At 41.2% G+C, this 21,730-nt stretch overlaps 2 protein-coding genes across 3 annotated transcripts; one reads left to right on the forward strand and one right to left on the reverse strand.

Moving 5' to 3' along the window:
• The first annotated feature begins 940 nt into the window (after positions 1 to 940).
• Positions 941 to 16,658, forward strand: dis3l (DIS3 like exosome 3'-5' exoribonuclease). Its single transcript, XM_023408778.2, has 18 exons — positions 941 to 1,194; positions 1,960 to 2,113; positions 3,009 to 3,137; positions 5,204 to 5,339; positions 7,847 to 8,014; positions 8,501 to 8,579; positions 8,808 to 8,981; positions 9,867 to 10,036; positions 10,309 to 10,470; positions 11,682 to 11,932; positions 13,318 to 13,410; positions 13,534 to 13,822; positions 13,944 to 14,179; positions 14,326 to 14,480; positions 14,653 to 14,831; positions 14,921 to 15,066; positions 15,229 to 15,400; positions 15,668 to 16,658. Exons 1-18 carry the CDS (start codon positions 1,065 to 1,067, stop codon positions 15,989 to 15,991), a joined length of 3,147 nt encoding a protein of 1,048 aa, XP_023264546.1. The 5' UTR covers positions 941 to 1,064; the 3' UTR covers positions 15,992 to 16,658.
• tipin (timeless interacting protein) lies at positions 16,501 to 21,302 on the reverse strand. 2 transcript variants are annotated; one of them, XM_023408779.2, is made up of 8 exons: positions 21,241 to 21,302; positions 20,128 to 20,269; positions 19,772 to 19,865; positions 19,517 to 19,592; positions 19,257 to 19,379; positions 19,085 to 19,148; positions 18,375 to 18,605; positions 16,501 to 17,729 (listed from the first exon to the last, which is right to left on the reverse strand). In XM_023408779.2, exons 2-8 carry the CDS (start codon positions 20,255 to 20,257, stop codon positions 17,455 to 17,457), a joined length of 993 nt encoding a protein of 330 aa, XP_023264547.1. In that variant the 5' UTR covers positions 20,258 to 20,269; positions 21,241 to 21,302; the 3' UTR covers positions 16,501 to 17,454. The 2 variants fall into 2 exon arrangements, with proteins under 2 accessions (XP_023264547.1, XP_023264548.1); XM_023408780.2 differs by having other exon boundaries at positions 20,128 to 20,266; positions 21,241 to 21,301.
• Positions 21,303 to 21,730: the final 428 nt, after the last annotated feature.

A 21,730-nucleotide genomic window follows, 5' to 3' on the forward strand; every position in this document is an offset into this window, starting at 1 on the left:
TGAAGTCCAACAATCGACATGTCCACTGGTTTATCTTCTGACAAACATTTTCGTCTGCTAACCGCTGGAACGCTGTCAGTTTGGTTTAATAAATGTTAAATAACCGTTTTGTATTCACGTGATAGCATACAGTTAGCTGTTGGGTTTGCAGCTGTTGACCGCGAGTTGTAGTTTGCGGTTTGTTGGCCAAAATATCCTCACCTACGAGCTGGAACTGGTCGGCAACTTTAGATACAAAGAAGCTGAGAAGATTTATTTTCAGTAGTGATCTAGGTAATATGTATTTGGACTACCAAGAGCAGTGATAAGCACTGTCTCTGAGTTGGTGATCGAGAGAGATAAATTAGGCGCCATCTTGGATCTACCTGGGTCGTAAAGATACAATGTATATTAATCGACCTACTTTTTATTTTCGTCATCGACCCTTTTTCCTTGAAACACCGATGAGAAGTTCAACTTCTGGGCTTTTCATCCTCATTTTCAACATTCTTCATACTATTATTTATTTATTTTCTTTCATGAATTGTATTTACTTTATATACATATCTGTATATCCATATGTGTGTGTGTGTAAATATATATATATATATATGAACAAAACCAATACAACCAAAAATGAAGGAAAATTTTGAATGAATGAGTAAAAGCAAAGATCCTCTATGAAAAGTTGTGAAAACTAGAGATTTTGAACATTAATTTCAATGGGGAAAATTTCCCCCAAAAAAAACGCACATTAAGAACATATACGAAAGTTTTTTTATCCTGAGAAAAACATAGAATGGAATTGCTTTTGCAACAATCCCGCCTAAAATATATTGTAATGTAATGTAAAAAGTGAACGCCTGTGTTTACAACACCATTGTAAATGATTTGCTTATGTCCGACAGCACATGAACGCAGCAAGAGGCGGACCTGCTTGTGCGTCATGACGTCAGCGGGCTTGCCTTTCCACACTTCCCTGAAGTTCGCAGTGAATGTTTACAAGTATATTTTCCCGCGTTACGACAAAAGAACTGATTAAGAAGGACAGGTTGATACACGGGGCTCGTCCCTGAGTCCTGAAGATGATAAAGACCGAGAAGATTCTGCATTTGAAGAGCTGCCGGGGCGGGAAGGTCCGTGTGGTCCGGGAGCATTATCTGAGGGAGCGGGTCCCTTGCTACAGCTGTGTGTGTCAGGCGGACTGTGTCAACGGTACGATCAACGTACACACACACACACATACACACACACAAAACAGCCTTTTATTCACCTGTACAATGAATACCCACATACACACACTGTAGCTAATTATACAGCAAAGACTGAGACAATAGGCCGCGGTGCAGCCAAATTATCGCTGAGTCCATTATTCGTTCAACTACAAACATTGCGTTCTCATTTAAATATAGTCTTAATTTGTTTAATGTTACCTCCGTTTTAGGCTTGTATTTGAATGCAGGTGTCATATTTCCATGAGATCTAAGGTGAGATCTAACAGCTACAGCAGATTATCTAATGTAATGTCAGTGGCTGGCTTCTTTGTTAATGTTGTTGCCTTAGAAAAACAATTTATCAGCATGTCAGAATGCTACGAATTACTACAGCAAATTATTACAAGGTCATATTTATTTTATATACATCATTATGTATGCATGTTTTATTAAGCAAGCAGACGCAAATCAGACAAAAAGACAGAAGTAAATAATCATCAGACTTAGTGATGAACTGTAGGTCATGTGCTGCAGTCTTTCCTAATAACAGCCTCTAATATTAATGTAAAGTCTGGTTAAGCTGAATTTTCGGATTTTCCTGCTGTAGAAAACAATACAAGAGCAAAAATGTTGCACCGTTTATGAAAAAATAATTGGCTCCTGCATTTAAGTTCAAGTAATTTTTGTTGATGCACTTGTAAACATTGTATTAGTAGGGTCAGAAGCAAAAAATATTTGACATTTGCCCTGATTACTTTAAAACCAGATGGTAAGGTGCTGCCAGGAGATCTGACTCACTATGTGGTGCCTGATGCTGGCGTGGTCGTCGACTACCTGGAGATCCTGGAGTTCAGGGAGCTGCAGGGCATCGTCATCACCCAAACCGCCTGCCAGGCTGTGCATCACAGCAAAGGACGCAGGTACACTCACACCAACAGGCTGAACATTCACACATTATACTGTTTAATCTCACATTAATATAAAGTGTGAGAGTCTTTTTAGTGTTGCATCAGTTGTAAATTGTCCTATTTACAAATAAGCATGCTGGTGGTTGGTCCTGCAGGATTGTTTTTCTATCAGCAAATACAAAATTTGAGCTTCAGGCGTACTGAAGGCTCCAGGACAGCTCCTGTGGTCAAGACATTTTGAATTAAGCCTCTAATGACAACCTACCTGCACAAGTGTGTAAAGAGCGGGCAGGGGGTCAACCTCATTATATCAAAGCTCTGCTGACGAAGCTAAACGAGATCCAGCCTGTGACTTGAAATACTGCTCCCACACAAACACGCAGGAGTGCTTTTGACAAACTTGATGAACACCGTAAGGAGTCCCACATGACCTCTGCTTTTGATTTCTGCTTACACTGCCTTTTAAAATGTTGCATCATTAATATGATGAGGCTTCACTTTTGATAATGTTAGGTAGACTTAGTTGGAAGAGCATATGCTGATGCCATACTGTGTCAGTAATTGCAGTTTTCCGTTCACTTCAACACACAGGAACGAACGTGTGTGTGTGTGTGTGTGTGTGTGTGTGTGTGTGTGTGTGTGTGTGTGTGTGTGTGTGTGTGTGTGTGTTGGCACAATACGTGTGTATGATGACCTTTGAGTTTCTGTGCAGCTTTCTTTTATGTCATGCCTGAATTTGAAATCTAACTCTAACTTTGATTCCTGGCTCCACCAGTCTGCATGTCAAAGTGTCCCTGGGCAGGATACTAAACCCCAAAAAACAACACACATGGCCCAGCAGAAAGTCACTGTGATTTGGACCTTAAGAGTGTCTGAAGGTGGATTTCTTTCCTCTGTTTCTGTGTAGGCAATACAACCGTCTGCGAAACCTGCTGAAAGACCCTCGACATGACTGTGTTCTGTTTGCCAATGAATTTCAAGAGTACTCCTATTGTCCACGAGAGAAGGGGGAGAGCCAAGAGAAGTGGCAGACCAGGTCAGAGCCCAGTACTACACCCCCACAATTCTACCCCGTCAAATTAAAAGAATAATTTTGACATTTTGGGAGCTTCATTTACTCGCTTTCTTGATGAGAGTTTGATAATAGGGGGGGGCGATGCAATGTCGCGATGTACTTGATGTATTGTGGCTTGTTCCTCATGGGATGTAGAACATCGAGTACAAACTGTCACGTAATTGTTTTAAGCCGTCGGCATGAGATTCGCTTCGGTGTTTTGCTTCTCTCCCTCGCCCATCCAGAAAACTCTCCTGGGTGTGTTTGACATAGGTGAGGGGTGTGTGTTTTTGTAACTGGAGGGAGTGAAAAAAGTGAAGCTCCAAAGCGAGTTTATACGTGTTCAGAAACAGTACCTGAAGATGGAGGCAAACGAATTTGAAGCTCTGTTTTTTGTCAAAGGTCACATCTAACTTGGTTGTGATTTCCCCTTTTTGCCAATTCAAACTTGATCCAATAGAAAGCACTGATGAATAAACAGTAAACAATAATGTTTTTAATGCAGACAAATGTTGCAGGGACTGTAATCATCATACTGGTGTGATTTAAGGGATGAAAGGGTTAAATCGTGCATTTATGAAGTGCTTTAGAGCAGATTTCAAAATATCTAGATATATATCGGTTATCGTGATATAGCGATTTAAAATATCACAATATTATTTATAGACCATATCACCCAGCCCTATCTGATAAGAATGTCACTAAACATCTGTAAGGTAAATTTGTAGGTGGAGCCAGCAGCTGGGTATCTTAGCTTAGCTTGAAGACTGGAAACAGGGAGAAACGAATCATCTGTCTCAGTTCAAAGGCAACAAAATCTAAAGCTCATTATTTAATTGTCTCATTTGTTTAGTCTGCACAGAAATCATACTCAAATTTAAAAAAAAAAAAAAATTTGCTGTTTTACAAAGACTCTTTCTTGGCTGGCACCAACCAACAGAGACTCCAGGATGCCACAGCTTCCAGATGCTAACTCTTCAAAATAAAGTGTCTCTCCAGAAATGTTGAACCACAGGATTCACTTACTGTATGAGAAGTCACAACTGTGCATGCAGGTTTCTGCTTTTCTGGGTCCTCCTGTAGATTTTAGATGAAAGATGTTAGATGTTTAAAGATTAGCAATGCACAAACTCAGAATTATTACTCTGCAAACAAACATTTGCAATGACTTGTGTCTATCGGTGCTTGAGGGTTGAAGGGCCAATTTCAGTATTTTCAAAGATGTTTTTCTTCCATTCAAGGTATAAAACAGGTATACTAACACAACAAGCAGGCGGACTGAAGGATAACAGATATGCAGTGTAGACTTGATTATAGACAATAATTATACTTGTTTTCTACCTTAAGTGTCAAGATGTCTTGAACAGAAGAGCTCATATCCCCTGAAGATCTGAGAACATAAGATACAAAACAGATATTTTTCCTCCATGCAGGAATAGAATAATCCTGAAACTGCCAAACTGCTCTGCCGGAGGTCGTCTTAGGTGATAGAACAGGTGCATGTGATGGAGACAAGTGTGCATTGATTTTCATCTGCAAAAAGTCAGAGCACCAACCAACAAACTTCAGCACTTGTGAAGGGAAAGCAAATAATAATGAATTAATGTTTAGTCAAATAATTCATCAGTCAATTAATCAGTCATTTCTGCTGTATTGATTTTACATTCTTTCAGCAACTGGCTGGATCTGATACAGAAAGAAGAGATAATTGTTTGTTATAATAAAGATTTAGTCATAATGCTGTGGCTGATGACGACGAGGTCCACCAGTGTTGTACAGCATGTTGTCGTTTAGTTGTAAGGATGGAAGGCTGGAGGTGCAATCTGCTGTGATGAAATGAGTTTATTGCATAAAAAAGACACATAGCTGAAAGCACAGAGCTGTGAATTATTTATGTCTCTATTCTTTATAATGTTGAAACATCGCTTTGAGTTTTAAGTGAGAATTTATGTGCCAAAGTAACTAAATGCAATATATTCAAGTTTAGGGCTTTAACAAGCAAGCTGTCTACATGCACCTTGTGCTTGAAGTTGCATGTGTGTGTTCAGGTGTGTGTACTCTGCAGCAGTGTGGTACTATAACCATCTGGCAGGCATGATGGATGTAGTGATGATCACAGAGGACCAGGAAGCCGTGGCTGAGTACAGCAGCCTCAACTCTGGAGTGTACGTCATCTCCGTCCAGGTACGTGACACACCTGTGCATTACCACTCTGAACACATACTTTAAGGCTAATCTACACTTGAGTCCATAAGTATTTGGCCCCAGCATGTCGGGTCTGACATGACAAGCAGCTGTGAGGTTAAAGTGCCAACATTCAGCTTTAATTTGAGGGTGTTAACGATCATTTTGTGTGAATACCGTTGAGTTGTAGCTTTGTAATTGTGCTGCTGCTTTGTTTACTCACTACTGATGTGAACATCCTTAAAACTAAGACTCTGCTCTTCAACTCGAGCTGTCGTTTTGTTTTGAATCCACTGTGTTTGAGTACTGAGCCAAGACAGTAGAGAAGTGTTGCTGTACAGATGCTGCATGTGTCGACCAGGGACGTTACATTACTCGACAAGAAACACTCTGTTTTTAATCCTTTTACTAAGTTTTGATGTTTTCTGTAACAGTTATACAACATGGTTCAAATCGATACGAGGAAGCAGACTCCTCAAGCTGAATTCAGTAGCTACTCTTGAGCTTTCAGTCATATCACATGATCTTGATCTTCTTGATGAAGTTCTGATTTGATATAATCGAAAGCTCCGGAACTGAGTTAATCTGATTTGATTGTTGAGTATTTAGCACAAGTCAGGATATGAAAATGGTAAAACAATGAAATATGTTTGAGTCTTACACTTTACATGAGAACAAACCAAACACTTAGAACAATAACTAATTTTAATACCTTTTTTAAAAGGATAATTCTTGTATCTCTTCATATTTTTGGCCATAGTTTCTATCCTAAATGATGATATTGTGCTATCCACACAGCAACATCACTAAAAAGATGTCAAGATATGCAAACAGTTGTATGATCAGATCGTGTCTGAGTCACTTTATTTGCAGGTAAAACTGAAAGTGTTGATAATAAAAAGTAATTGCACAGGAAAATTGTGTGTATGCAGTGGATAGTTTCCCCTTGTTTTCTCCAACATATAAGTTTGTCTAACCCATATTTCCAGATTTCTGCAGTTTATTTGATGATCACATTGGTGTCATTACTTTTTAATTGATCTGTTCATTCACTTGGATCCCCATTTGCCACTACCAAGGTAGCAACTACTCTTCCTGGGGTAAATATCACATTATAATCCAAAACAATAATATAAATTAAAATCCAAGACAAAGGGGAACAAGACAATAACAACAAAAATGAACAGCAATAAAACTACTAATAACAATAATAGCAACAAGGTATGGAAACTGCAAAAATAACTCTCATAACTACATTCAACAACTACAAGTAAATGAGTCAAATTAAATGGAGCAGTAGCAACAGACTGAGGTCTACAAAGCAAACAAACAAATCTTTCACATTTACATCAATAATCTATCAAGTTTGTTTCCAAACGGTCCAAACAGTCTCTTAATTGTTTATTATAATTCTTATTTACTCAACAGAATGTCATGGATTGCTCCGACTGCCGAAAGTGATTGTGTACTGCCTAATTGTCTTGCGTCGCCATGCCATGTATATGCTCCATCCATATCGCTCCACTGAGCGGCTTGACAACTAATATGCTATTGGTGCAGTGGAGGGAAAAAATGTCAGGAAAAAGTAAAGTTTTATGGCTGGTCTAAAATCCTGATGAAGTGGTTAAAGTATGACTCAGTGGAGCGTTAAGAGTTGTTTTAACACGAGAGGCTGTGATGAATCAAAGATCCCCTCATGGAAGTTCTGTAAACAGCTGATTCTGAGAAAAGAGCAGTCATTTATTTGTCTTATCTATATAAAAGATGATAGGCTGGTCTTGCTACCGCAGCTAAAACATCATCATGGAGTTATTTCAGCGTTAAATAGATTTACAGGATGCAGCTTAGAATCTTCGCCTCTGATTGGCTTCCTCAGAGCAGTAAAGGCTGAGGATGATAGGTATTGTAGTATTTAAAAGTATATAAAGTGTGCCATCCTACAGTAACGGAAAAACACTTTCTAAGTAATGACGTTGGCATAATTAAAACACGTGGCTTTAATAAGCACCCATTATATTATGTTAAATTATCCAGGAGATGAAGGGCATTTAGGGACGGAAGCCCTGAAATCCAAATGAAAGATTTTTTTTTTTTTGCCAGGATTTTGTTTCATCTGTGAAAGCAGGTAAATAGATGGAAACTTTTGCCTTTAATGGCGTCTGTATTTAGGATATCTTTGAAAGAAAACCTGCTACTTCGCAACTCATGGCTGACTCAACTGAATTTGAGTGTAAAATAACCAGGAATTAGGCCCCTGCAGGGATGTCTTTGGAACAGTAATTCATTGTAAATATTAACCCTGAGTCTGAAACTGCATTATTGTTTAAAAAAAATAAAATAAAAAAATGTCCTGCCTTCTACAGAATTCTACATGAAACCTGGATTATCTCATAATTGTCATGTATTGTTATCTAACACCTCAGTTAAGACCCTGATCAGATCCATAATGCCAGATACTGTTCCAGAAATGTCTTCACCCATGTGTCTCTTTATTTGTCTTTATTCAGGATTATTTGCAAAACTTCTGGCCGCAGCTGCAGGCGGCCCGTGAGCTGTACAGCTCCATTTCTCAGGCACTGCAAGAGAAGGAGAGCGAGGGCAAGGAGAGAGAGTACTGGGAACATCTACCGGCTGAAGTCCTGGAGGCTGGAATCAAGTCTGGACGGTACTATCAGGTACACTGCAAATCCACCAACCTGGTTTATGTCTAGAGAGTCTCTCCTTTTTAAAAATAAAAAAAATCTGTTATGATGTTCAACAGGAAATTAGCAAAATGATTGTTGAGATGTTTCTGGAAAAGCTTTGTCTTATATGCAGCCACTAAAATGAAAATCAACCTGAAACTTGCTTGAATTAGTTAATTCAATAAGTAGTGTAGGTATTTGCAGTGGCAAAGGTATAAATTCATTTTTGGATCAAGGAGGTAGTAAAAGAAATGAAGACTGTTTGTAGTTACTCAGGAAGTCTTTGTCAATCATCAGCTCTACAGCTCTGGGGCTGATTGAGGACTCGTGCTAGGGGCAGGCTCAGTAATGCATCAAGAAGAGCGTGAATATAATTTAACATCCCAAAGGACATTTTATTCTTAACAGACTGATGAATTAAACTTGATAATGTTCCCAAAATCAAAATAAATCCCATTTTTCCTTCCTTTTTCTCAGGGCACTCTGAATGTCAGCAAACACCGAGCACAGACTGAAGCTTTTATCATGATGGAGAGTTTTTCTAACAAGAGCACAGGTGCAAAACTACAGAAAACAATCACAACTTTTTCTTCTGGCGATGTTTATTTAGGACTGGCGCTGGCCACATGCACATTCACGTTATCATTCACTACAAACAAACACACATCTCATCTCTGTTGACTGAATTTATTTCTTCTTCTTTTCTTTTTTATCCAATCTCCTGGACTTCCTCCCTCCACTTCCTTCTTCCTTGTGTCCCCCCCACCCCACCCCCCCACCTCAGATATGAGTCGCATATTGGTGCACGGTGAAAAGAATCGTAACAGAGCCGTGCACAGCGACGTAGTTGTGGTGGAGCTGTTGCCAAAGAGCGAGTGGAGATGGATGATCACAGCGCTGACAGAGGGTCAGGGAGAGGAGAAGAGCAGAGAGGACGAGACTAAACTACTGCCGACAGGTGGGACGTCCATCGTGGAGTCATCGTTACCTCCACTAAGGATGTGTGTTTTCTGTCCCGTTTGTTTGTCTGCTTGCTTCTTACTGAACAGGATATAACAAAATGTATTCAACACAAAATAGTTTTTGTGCTCAATTCCTGTGTCTGTTTAGATAAATCGAGGTGTAACACCCACATAGTTTTTATGCTATTTTCAATGTTTTGTTTCCTCCTCTCTTCTGCAACACAGTTCATCTACTTTTAACTGCTTTGATAGACAACATGTTTGGATGAACCCTGGAAAAATGAAAACTTTTCGTTTTTAAAAAAGGTACCACGTCAGATTTTCCTTTTAACAAAGTTATCTTTGCATTCAATGTTTTTCACCAAAAAACAACATGAACGCCTTGAAACAACCTGAGTTGTTCACATCGAGTCGTCTTTCCTCAGAACTGCTGGTGTGACAGAAATCTGTATCACTTCACCTGCATGTTTGATACAAATAAAACCGGGACCCATCAAACATTTTATTCATAGTGCTGATCGAAAACACCCCATGGTACCTTTGAACGCAAGTTTTCACAAATGCGTCATTGAAGTTCAACCTTGACCTTTGCTAACAGTTTATCTAACTCAAACGTCCACTTCCATTCACTGTGTGAAAACTTGGATTCAGCTGAAAGCTGTGAAAGGTAGTAATTGGATCTTTGAAGTTAGATAATTTGTTACAAACAAGTTTTAATGCTATTTATTTTATTCATTTTATTTATTTTTTAATTTTAAAACAATGTGTGAAATGTGAATTTTAATCAACGCTTAGTCCCAATACACTGCATCAACTGGTATCATCTGACTACTCTGGTAGAAAAAGTGTCACTATAGATCTCTGGTTATTTTAACTTGCAGGCCGCGTTGTTGGGATCCAGCAGAGGAACTGGAGGGACTATGTGGTAACTTTCCCCCCCAGGGACGGGTCTCAGTCCCAGAGCAGGAACTCCCAGCGCATCCTTGCTGTGCCCTGGGACCATCGCATCCCCAAGATCCGTATCAGTACTCAGCAGGCTGATGCTCTGCAGGTGTGGTCCGCCTTCCACTGGCTGCTCATTTATTTACTCAAACAGAAACGTTACTTAAAAAGGAGCTAATCTGACTGATGTAAGATTTCCTACATGATCAACGTGTTGTGTGGGCTGTCAAGGTGGAGTCACTATCATTTGGGCCAGTAATAACAGTGTCACATTATTATATCTATCAAAAAATCCAATAATCTGAGCTTCATTTGATCATCATTGCCCAACATAAACAGACGTAGGTGAGGTCGTGTAATTCCTGTGTTTTCTTCACCCAGGATCACAGAGTGGTGGTGCGCATTGACTCATGGGAAAGCACGTCGCTCTATCCCAATGGCCACAGCGTGCGGGTTCTGGGCCGGGCTGGAGAGCTGGAGACGGAGGTCCATACCATCCTCATAGAGAACTGCATCCACGTGCCTCCTTTCTCAGATGCACAGGTGAGAGAAGAAGCTCCTTCTGAGATCACATGCATACGTTGAATTTAAGGAGAGGGGCTTCTTTGTTTTGTTAACACAACTGTGTTTACACGTTCAGCAAACACAGTCCTGTATTTTTGGCAACCTGACAAACACAAGTTCAATATTTTTTGATTTCTAGGAGCTCCAGAGAAAAACATCTGCATCTTTAGCTGCTACATGTTCCACTTTCTTCAGCAGCCAGTCACGAGAAGTGAAACTGAAATGATTAATGGATTAGTTGATTGACAAAAAAGAAATTGACAAGTATTTTGATAATTGATTATTGGTTTCATTCATTATTCAAACATGCTCTGGTTCCAGCTTTTCACATGAACAGAGTGAACAGCTTCTCTGTCATAACGCAACAATTTCAATGAAACAATTAATCACTTAATCGAAAAATAACCATAAAATCAGATGAACTGATGACTTGTAAATAAAAGAATCTTAATTCAGACTGATTCAGGGAACCAATGCAAAGATTTTATAAGGAAGGAAATGCCTTTGTTGTGTTTTTTATGCCTCAGGGACTCAGAGTGTAAGCATCACTTTTTGTTTACAGGAAAATTTCTCAGGGTCTTTTTAAAATAAATGATAACTGTGAGCAAACATGGGGGGACACTGCCACCCAGAGGCCCCTGAACACAGCGTTGGTGCCTCCCATTGTTGGTAAAGCACATTTACTTAACAAGGACGAGTTAACTGTTGAATAAGAGGCTGGAGGACGCAGAGAAATGAAAGCTATTCCGCAGTGTGTGTGTGCGTGCGTGCGTGCGTGCGTGCGTGCGTGCGTGCGTGCGTGCGTGCGTGCGTGCGTGCGTGCGTGCGTGCATAATGTAAGGGAGCAGCCTTGTTGAAATTATGTCTCGTTTCCTTTTCAGTGCATCTATTTATCTGCTTCCTCTTTCATAAGACAATCCAAGGACCTAACAGAATTAAATCACCTCTTCTTTCAACTCAGATTCATGTTGCTCATTTTATTTTGTAAAAAATGGCCTCTGATGAAAGACGTGTGTCTCTACATAGCACACAGTATCCAACTGTCTCTTCTCAGAACAAAGCACAAGCGAAATAAATAATTCATACGTGTCCCTTCACTTTGGCTCAAGTACTACACAACTGCCTTTGTGAGATTTTGAATGCCTAATGTAACCTTGAGATTTTATCTGTGACTGTCTGTCCGTCCTCAGTTGAGAGAGATGCCGGTCAACTCCCCTGAGAAACCGTGGAAGGTGGATCCCGCCCAGGTGACAGAGCGGCGGGACCTCAGGCAGACTCACCTAGTGTTCAGCATCGACCCAAAGGGCTGCGAGGACGTAGACGACACGGTGTCGATGCGCAGCCTCACTGGCGGGGAGCTGCTGGAGCTGGGGGTCCACATCGCCGATGTCACCCACTTTGTCACAGAGGGTTCACTCACCGACTTGGAAGCACGCACCAGGTGAGAAACCAGCTGGATACTAGAAGAGGTGGAATAAAACAATACCAGGGGAAAAGGAGAAACTGGGAGGGACCAGATTTACAAAGGCTTTCACGTCTGTTTTTCAGGTGTTAACAGGATGCACCTGTCACCTCATTGCACATTCATTAAAGGGAAGATCATGCAGATAATTAGATTAGACATGATAACAGAGTGTGGTTATTCCACTGGATTTACTGAGCTCAAGCAATTTGCAGTGGTCAGTTTTGCAGTGAAAATTCTCCACCTCTCAAAAGCAGGTGTAAACAGAATAAAGTGGATTTACATGAGCCAAAGGTTACAGTGGGGAAAATATGTGAACTAAGCATAGACTTGTGTATACTGATTACAAATTATTAGAGAGAGAAATTAAGCTATTAAGTAATTTGACTATTTTAATTATGGTGTCTGTTCATCAAACCTGAATATAAACCATCAGTTAAGCTACCTCTAAATTCACTTCCGAGTGCCATTAAATCTTTTCTCCTTCAGTTAAGACACTGAAGTTTGTATTCGACTGCATCTCCATCTGCTCTCCTCTCTGAGCAGCTGTGCCTGAAGTCCAGGAGCTGACTGCGTAATGAGCCATTTTCATAGTAAATCAGACCCTGAATATATTCAGCTCAATGAGAACAGTGCACATTTGAACAGTGCTATTTTCTTAGTAAATCTGTGCCTCACTGAGCTGCCTCGGACAGTCTCAGTTCTGTGTGGTAATGTATCTATTATTTTGTCTATCCCTTGCATATATTGTACATGTTTGTCCTTGTGCTGGGGTGGGAAATAAGTTGTCTGTCTAGAGTTGGTGCAGAATTCAGCAGCAGCGAGGCTTCTGTCAAACACTAAACACTGTTTTCCGGTCCTGGATGGATCACACTGGCTCCATGTTTCTTTTAGAAATCAGTTCAGATAAAATATGTTTCATCTCTGCTGTATATTTCTGATCTTTTAAGCATTTTCCTGCAACAAGACCCTTCAAGTTCCACAGTCTAGACAAAAGGGGATCACGGATTTACTGTTTTAGCTCCATGAACTTCCAGCATTAGATCAGCTTAAGCAGCACAAATTTTAGAAGGCTTTTAAAAACCCACCTGTATAGGCTGGAGATTTTTCTTATTTTCTATTTCTCTATGTTTAGTCTTCCCTGAAATTCCTGTTGTATTTCATTGCATTGTATTTTCTGTACATGCATGAAGCACCTGGTATCATCAGTAACTACTGGGAAACTGTTAAGAGTCCCAGACTTACAAATAAAGGCAGTGATAAAAATGATACAAAACCAGGGGACCAAAGTGAATATTTTATGACACTGACTCCTCCATGGAGAGAAGACACAGTTTCTCTTTATTCTTCTTTTTCCTCCTCAGGGCTACGACCTACTACCTGGCAGACCGCAGGTACGACATGTTACCTGCTGTTCTCAGCGCAGACCTCTGCTCTCTGCTGGGAGGAGTCGACAGGTCAGTGGACTCAGGTTTCTCTGCAGTGCATCATGTTATCGAAGGCTTTTAGTCAAATAAACACATACACAAAACATGCAATCTGTTATTTGTTTACCTACATAAGTTCCTTCTCAAATCCAGGTATGCAATGAGCGTGCTGTGGGAGCTTGACGCACACACGCTCGCTGTCAACAAGGTGTGGTACGGTCGCACAATCATCCGCTCCTCCTACCAGCTCCACTACGAGCTGGCCCAGGCGCTCATCAACAGAGAGCCAGCCGAGGTCCCGGAGCTGGCGCAGCTTGGCCCTGAGGAGAAGGACGCAAAGCTGGCTCAGCTCACCCAGGCTCTGGAGATGCTCACACATGTAGCCAGACATCTCCGAGCGCAGAGGGACAGAGGAGGAGCGCTGGAGCTGGAGGGGGTGGAGGTATGCCTGGTTCCTCCTCATTTGCTGTTGTATATTTCTCAATCCTCGTCCCTTGGGCATGTTTTCTGTAATTTCAGGTCTTTCACATTTAAATAAAACCTTTCCTCTCCTTTCCTCTCAGGTGCGTGCCCAGCTCGACGAGGAGAGGAACATCACAGCCCTGGTCCCACGTCAGCCCCTGGAGGTCCACGAGACCGTGGCCGAGTGCATGATTTACGCCAACCACTGGGTGGCACGCAAGATCCAGGAGATCTTCCCTCATCAGGCCCTGCTGAGGCGTCACCCGCCAGCACGGCAGGAGATCTTCAGCCAGCTGGTGGAAAGCGCCAGGGCCAAGGGATTCACCATTGACACCAGGTGACTGATTTAGGATTTTAAGAGTGTCTGGAGGCTGTTTTGAGTCATTTCTCATGCAGAGTCAAAAAAAAAACAAAACTTCTCTGTCATTGAGAATCTACAGATTAGAGAGCGATGTATTTGAACAGTCGATTCTGTTTCTTCAGTTCCAACAAAGCTTTGGCTGAGTCTCTGGACCGGGCTGTGGACCCACAGGACCCGCTGGTGAACAGGCTGCTGAGAATGATGACCACCCACGCCATGTCACAGGCTCTATACTTCTCCACTGGTGCCCAGTCCGTGGACCAGTACTACCATTACGGTACAATAGACAACACTCCTCATCAGCTGTTATTGTATTATTTAGTGGAACTGTCTGGATCTGGATTATCAAGACGAATGAAGGATCTGGTTTTGATTTCAGATTAACATGAAGATTAAAAATTAGAATTTATACTGACAAACGGTGCTGATGTCTGTTTTCTGTCTCTTAGGTCTGGCTCTGGACCGCTACACACACTTCACCTCACCCATCCGCCGCTACGCCGACATCGTGGTCCACCGCCTTCTCACCGCAGCCATCGCCACAGAGAGGGGAACAGGCGTTGGTAAAGCATTAGCCGGTAACAAAGAACTGGAGGAAATGGCTCAGCACATCAACAGCAGGAACAGGGTCAGTGCTGCTCTGTAGTTCTGTATCTTTGTTCACTTCTTACTCGATGAAATAAACTCATTCTCCTCTTGGCTCTGACCCCTGCACAGGCAGCAAAGCAAGCTCAGAGCTTGTCCACAGAGTTGTTTCAGTGTCTCTACTTCAAGGAAAGAGACCCTCAGACGGACGAGCGCTGCGTGGCCAACGCTGTCATTTACTCCATCCGAGACGACGGCGTGTTGGCGTTTGTCCCAGAGTGAGAAACTGACTTGGGTTTTATTTTGGTTGTCGATGCTTTTTTAATCATGTAGTTATCATAACTACATAGTCATTTAATGAAAATGTTATAAATCTGCTGTGATAATGTAAATAAAAATCCAGGTTTCAACCATCCTGACTACACCTGTGTTCTCCACAGGTACGGTGTGAAGGCGCCGGTGTATATGAAGAACCGGGAGGGCCAGGTGGTCGCTTCAGCACCGGACGGCAGCTGTGAGTGGCAAAGTGGCTCAGTGCGACGACACGCTGACCACATTACCACCACCTCCAGCTGTGGCACCTCCACCTTCAGACTGTTTGACCACATCACCGTGAGTCGCAGGATAGATTTATCACTCAAAGACTGGACAATAATCCAGTCTGTTATTGTCTACCGACTTTAAGTGAAGTTGTATGATCATTTGGCACGGTCCTCTACGAACCCAGAGAGAAGGGACAGGCTCAGATGTTTACATCAGACCCAAGTGATATTTCACTTGCAGGTTCTCTTTGTTTCAGTGATGTGTTTAATGTGGGTTCATATCAGGTTCCAGTCTGTGGAGGGTGCTGATGACATTTGCCTCCTCTTCTCTCCACAGGTCCGTATTTCTGTCCAGTCCTTCCACTGCCACGCAGACCGTTTGAACCTAGAGGTCATCAGCAACAAGCCTTACCACAGCGCAGAGCACCAGGAGCCACGCTCACAGGGCCGCTGCAAGCTGGTCCAGGAGGTGGTGCGTCTGGCTGAGGAGGCGTACCAGCAGTCGCAGGAGAAGGCGGCCCGGCTAACCAAATTCTCCAAAGAGGAGAGAGAGTTCTGCCAGAGCAAAACTCCAAATCTGTACTCGCTGCTGGAGGAGGTCAGAGAGCTGGCTCTGATGGACCTGGAAATGGTTCCTCAGGTCTGTGCAACAACGGCATAGATCAGCTGTTAATGGAGTTAATGGACACGGGAAAGCCTGGCGAGTTTTTGAACAACATGGACGACTCTGAACATCTCGTGGACATCTGAACAGCCTCCTCTACAAATGAACATTTCTCCAGTCATTTTTGAATCATCATCATCGTTTTGATGGCAGATTTGTAGTTACTTATCTGTAGAGTTTCTGTGCACATTAGTCCAAGAATGAATACACTGGTAATAATAAATAGAAATGAATTGTAGTTAAAGTCATAGTAATTATAGAATAGCTCAAGTTATGAGGAGGTGATATTGTCACTGATGAGAAAAAAATGTACACACAGACAAAACTGATTTGCAGCTGTTTTCATAAAACTGGTGACACTTTTAAGAGTCTACTGATGTAAATAAGCAGATAGTGATACATGAATTCAATTCTTAGTATAAACTAAAGTTTAATATGAAGAATTAATGATGCAACAAAAAGATTGTTTCAGGGTTAAAATGTCTTATAACATGGACAAACAAAAGTTGAGCATTGATTCACATGTTTGCTTTAATTATTATTCATGTATTACTCTCAGTATTATTGTAGTATCTATTGTCAATACAGTTGGTTGTGTGAAGAGTGTGAGTGACCTGTGTGATGGACATGCAGCTGTTTTGTAATTAAACATTTTGACTTTTAATAGATCATCTTACAGTGTGTGTATGAAAACATGAGATTCATTTGGGAGGAATTATTTATTGTTACTGATTGCATTTGAGAAAAAAAAAAAAAAAAGGTATGATAAAAACAATTTATGATGTTTTTGATGATTCTTCAGTTTAAGCTCCACAAGTGACAAACCAAGAAAGTTTTAACATGTTACTCCAAAGACCGTTCACACTGCGCTGATTTCGTTACTAAATGAACAACAGCAATCACATCCATTAACGAGGCAGCAACCTAACATGACCCTTATGATTTAGGCATCTAGTTAGACGCTGTTTTAATTAATGAAATTATCGGTCAGTGGACATCGACAAACTTGGCAAATTTTCACAATTCTGCCAATGCTGAATCCTGGAGAGAAAAGGGATAGTAAACTGAATATCTTTGGGATCTGGACATAACGATTTCAAGTTGGGTTTAAGGAAGCTCTGATGGACATTTTTTACAGTTTTCAACGGGTAAAAGAAAAAGCTAATGTTAATGGAATGATCAGCATGTTAACACTGGAAACTTATACTTACATGCACACTTCAAAACTCAAAACAGTGTAATCAGAGTTTAATTATATATTTCAGATATAAAACTGAACAGGTCTTTCATGTTCAGCTTTACCCACAAATGGGCAGCTGTGACGGGAACACATTGGTTTGGCTCTTTACAAACTACAAAGAACTCTCTCACACATTCACACACTCACACAAAGCTCATTGCCACAGCTTCGGCCACACAGACGACACTCCTAACCACAGAGAGTGTGCTGCCCTTGAGCATCAGTCTCCGTCCTCACACCTGTCGCTGGGTTGGTGGTCAGGGTCGCGGCTGGTCTCTTCTTCTTCCTCACGCTGACTGGATTCAGCTGAAGGCTCAGAGTCTTTTTTTGGCAGCTGGCCTGATTGTTGAGAGCTGCTGCCGCCGACCGGATCCAGGTCTAAATGCTCCACCTCCTCACCCCGATCGTCAGAATTGTTGAGGATATTTGCAGAAGAGACAGGTGTGGGTTCCTCTCCTGATGTGGGTGTGTCAACAGTCTGAGAGTCTGACAGATCTAGACAGGAGGAGAAAGACACAATGGCATTGAGATTAAAAAGACTACAGGCTGCACATACAGCTCCTGATTAGGGCTGGATTTAATAATTATTTTCAGAATTAATCACTTTGTCTATAAAATGTCAAAAAATTGTGAAGCATGCCCTCTAAAATTTCCCAGAGTTTTGTTTTGTCCGGACAACAGTCACAGTGACAAATAAAAATCTTCATATTCAAGAAGATGAAACCATAAAATACAGCTTTATGCCTGATTTAATTGGAGCTGTGATGCATTTTAGTGCTGTGTTCCCAAAATATAAAAATTATAGTGAAACAATAAGTTGACTGACTAGTTAAAATAATCAGCAATTTTGATAATCGATTTATCATTTAAGTATTATTTTAAGCGAACAAACATTTCCTGATTCCAGTTTCTCAAATGTAAAGAGCTTTTCAGCTTTTCTCTTTTTGAAATTATTGTAAATTGAATTGTTTAGGGTTTTGTTGACTCCACAATGACTCAAGAAAGTAACCAGAACATTGACTGATAATTATAATCATTAGTCGCAGCCCAAATACAGCTACACTGACTTACTGGAAGCTGCACCACAGGCTTCATGTTGGTGATTTCTCTCCATTACTGGACTGAGGAGGTGCCTCTCACCTGTTTGCTGCTGCTGGCGGGCGAGCCTCCTCTCCATGGCTCGCTGTCTGTTCAGCTCCATGCGTCTGCGCTGCTCCTCGGTAAGGGAGGGGGCAGCTGGGGAGGGAGCAGGTGGGGTGGCTCGAGCTGGGGTAGAGTGGTCTGGCCTTTGTACGTCATCAGAGAAGCTCATGCCACTGAATGGATCAGGATCTCCGAATACTTGCAACTCAGGTGCTGTCCCTTCTTCACCTACACCACAACAATTTTTCATACGACTAAGAATTTATAGTGTGAATTTGAACCTTTCATACAATTTTTATTTTTGTGTGGCCTCATACCTGAGGGCTTCATCACAAGGCTAAACAAAGAACACTTGAAAAAGGTCTCATTACTCTGATAACTTGTTTTTTGAGGAGTTGTATCTTATCTGGATCGAGGATCTAAGGACAGAGGGTGTTGTGTGTTTTACAGATCATGAAACTACAAATTTGTGATTTGTGAGACTGGGCTACATTAATAAAATTGTCTACACAGAATAAAAGGAAGGTACCATCTCATACATTTGGCCGGTGCAGCAGGCGACTCAGTTAATACACCAAATGTACATTTTACCAGCAGTTTGAAAGGTGGGATTTTAACCCCCTGCCTGAAGGGTCTCTACAATACATGTTTCAAATCATTTCTGAACACAAATCACTTGTATCACTAGTGTGTCTTTAATCTCTTACCATCTTTCCCCATAAAATCCTCATCTGTCAGTGGCATGTCCAGTCGTATCCGTTTGAGACAGGTCTGCCAACACACACAAAAAAGGCAAACAGTTACTAATGATGCACCCACTGTAGAAATCTTGTTTATTTCATGAACATTTTTTAAGCATCATCATCATCCTCATCCCACCTGCACTTCCTTCTTGTTGCCGAGCTTCTCCACTTTGTCAATAAAGTCTTCAAACTGCAGTTTGGGGTACAACCTGTGGGCCCAGTTCTCCATCTTCTGCATCAGCAGCCGCAGGTCTGCAGCCTGATTGGACAAACACAAACACATCATGGAGTTTTGGATCCCACTGTATATGACATGAGTGCGTACAGCCAACAGGAACTATTCCACAGCTGTCTACTGCATTTAGCTATATTCACTGATCTTTTGTCAGTTCTTACCTCATGTCCTTTGCCTTTATAATGGACATTGTCAAACAGTGTTCGCAGAGCTGGAAGTCCTCTTTCTGAGATTAGCCTGAAGAAAAATGTAAAAGTTTTTCATTCTAAAGTCCATTATTCTCTCTCCACTATGTTGCAAACAATAAAAGTACAAGCTCTAATCATAGTTTGTCACATCCTTATCCTTAACACAATATACTTTTTTTATTCTGCAATTTAATACATTGAATGTGAAAGCACTGATGTCTGAAGCACCTCTGAGAGTCCAACTTGGGTTGTGGCCTCCTCACTCCTTTCCTTTTAGCAGCAGGGACCTCAGCCAGCTTGGAAACGTCACCTTCTTCCTCCCCTGCATCAACAACACCACACGTAGTAGGAGAGGCGGTTACCATCACTTTGTTGACAGTTACTCTACAGAAAAACTTCAGGAAGGCAGAGTAGAAACTGATTTCTCAAAACAAATCTACCAATTACTCTCTGTGGGTGTTACAGTTGTAGTCACCTTCCTCTAATGAACTTACCATAAGTCTATAATTTGTTTCAATATCTCAGTATACAGTAAACTGAACTAAAATGTTGAATATTCTCTTGTCGAATGGATTTCTTCTCACCATTTGCAAAAGGGTCTCCCTCCTCTTGTCCTCCCTGGCCTGGGGAGTGAGGTGGAGGAAGGGGAGGGAAAGTTTCATCCTCCTCTATGCCACCATAGTCAGACAGGCCATTTTCCACTGGGTCAAGCATGGTGTGTAACTGCTGGAAGAAAAGTAAAAGATGTATCAGTTCACACTGATTTTACTGCTACAGTCCAGGCCGTAAGTATTTGGACAGCTGCAGAGGTTTTTGTTCTTCAGGCTCTGTACATCAGTACATTCAATTTAAAATTAAATAATGGATGTTACATTAAAGTCTCAGCTTTACATCAATATAGAAAGAACTGTTTGAGATATCGCCCTTTTAACAAATAGTGCCCAACGTTTACGAGTTTAAAAGTAACTGGAACTGAGCAACTGAGTGTTTCTTAAGCAGCTGTGTCAAACTTACTTAATCTGACCTCAGTTATTGGTGTCTCAATGGAAAAAACAGAGTGAAATCACCATTACTTGATATTCTAAACAACAGAAAAGTCCATCTGAAAATGGGTGTTAAACAGCATTAAGGCTTTAACTAGGATGTCTTTCTTGGTGCATAAAACCTTGACTTATTCCCATAGCTGCAGAACTTGAAACTGTTAATCAGAAGCTCAATTCAGTGTTGTTTCAATTTAAGATTATCGGCCCCGATATCAATTATCGGCCCTCCTTAGTTCGTACAGGGTATCAGCCAAGGAAAGGCAGATATCGGTCGACCACCGCTTCAGCCACAGGAAGGCGGTAAAATCAACAAGCTGCTACAATACAAACTGTAAAAACTCTTATTTTTCGTGTTTAACCGGCTCTCAGAGAGGCCAAGGAAAAGATGACAACCTGCGTGAGAAGGACAATCACGTCTTTGTCTGAACCATGAGCCAAACCGACTTTATTTCTGAGAAACGTTTGTAGCTGTAAAAGAGTAAACGGCGCGCGGTTAATGCCGAGCTAACTGCGACCCGGGATAAGTTAGCTAACATGTAAGTTTACTGCTGACATCGACATAGTTAAACATTATTCAAACCACAAGCCTACAGCATTGTGATAGCTTATAAAATACCACATAGTTGTTAATGAAATGCCACTAAATTGTCATACCAGTCACGAACTGTCCGGTGAGCAAAGCAACCAGTAGTGCAAAGCTAGCGACATAGACTTCCGGTCTGCGGCTTGGCATTTATTTTTATTTTCAAAATAAAGTCCATCAGGAATTAGCCCAAACTAACACAAGTTAGAATGGTGACTATGGAGACATTATATATGGAGCATATAATACGAATCCAGTTTTATAACTGAAACTACACATCTAGTATTAACAAACCTACCTTTATATGAAGTGTAAGGCTCTAAAATTCTCAGACCAGGTAGATCTTGAAACAGGACAGGTCATGTATTAAGAATTTTGTGAAAAGTTGTAAGAAACCGAGGCGGTGCAGCACACTTTGATGTTGTAGTTGTTTTGAAATACACACCTACAGTAGCTCTACCAAGGCCAAAGCATCCCACAGGTGGAACAATATATTTTAAAAAAGCGTAAGAACATTAATGATACAAACAGTTAACAACATCAGAAAACATCAATTTTGTC

Source organism: Seriola lalandi, unplaced genomic scaffold, assembly GCF_002814215.2.
Source record: "Seriola lalandi dorsalis isolate HSWRI2012SDOR001 ecotype SW California unplaced genomic scaffold, Sedor1 jcf7180002054372, whole genome shotgun sequence".
Classification (NCBI taxonomy): Eukaryota; Metazoa; Chordata; class Actinopteri; order Carangiformes; family Carangidae; genus Seriola; species Seriola lalandi.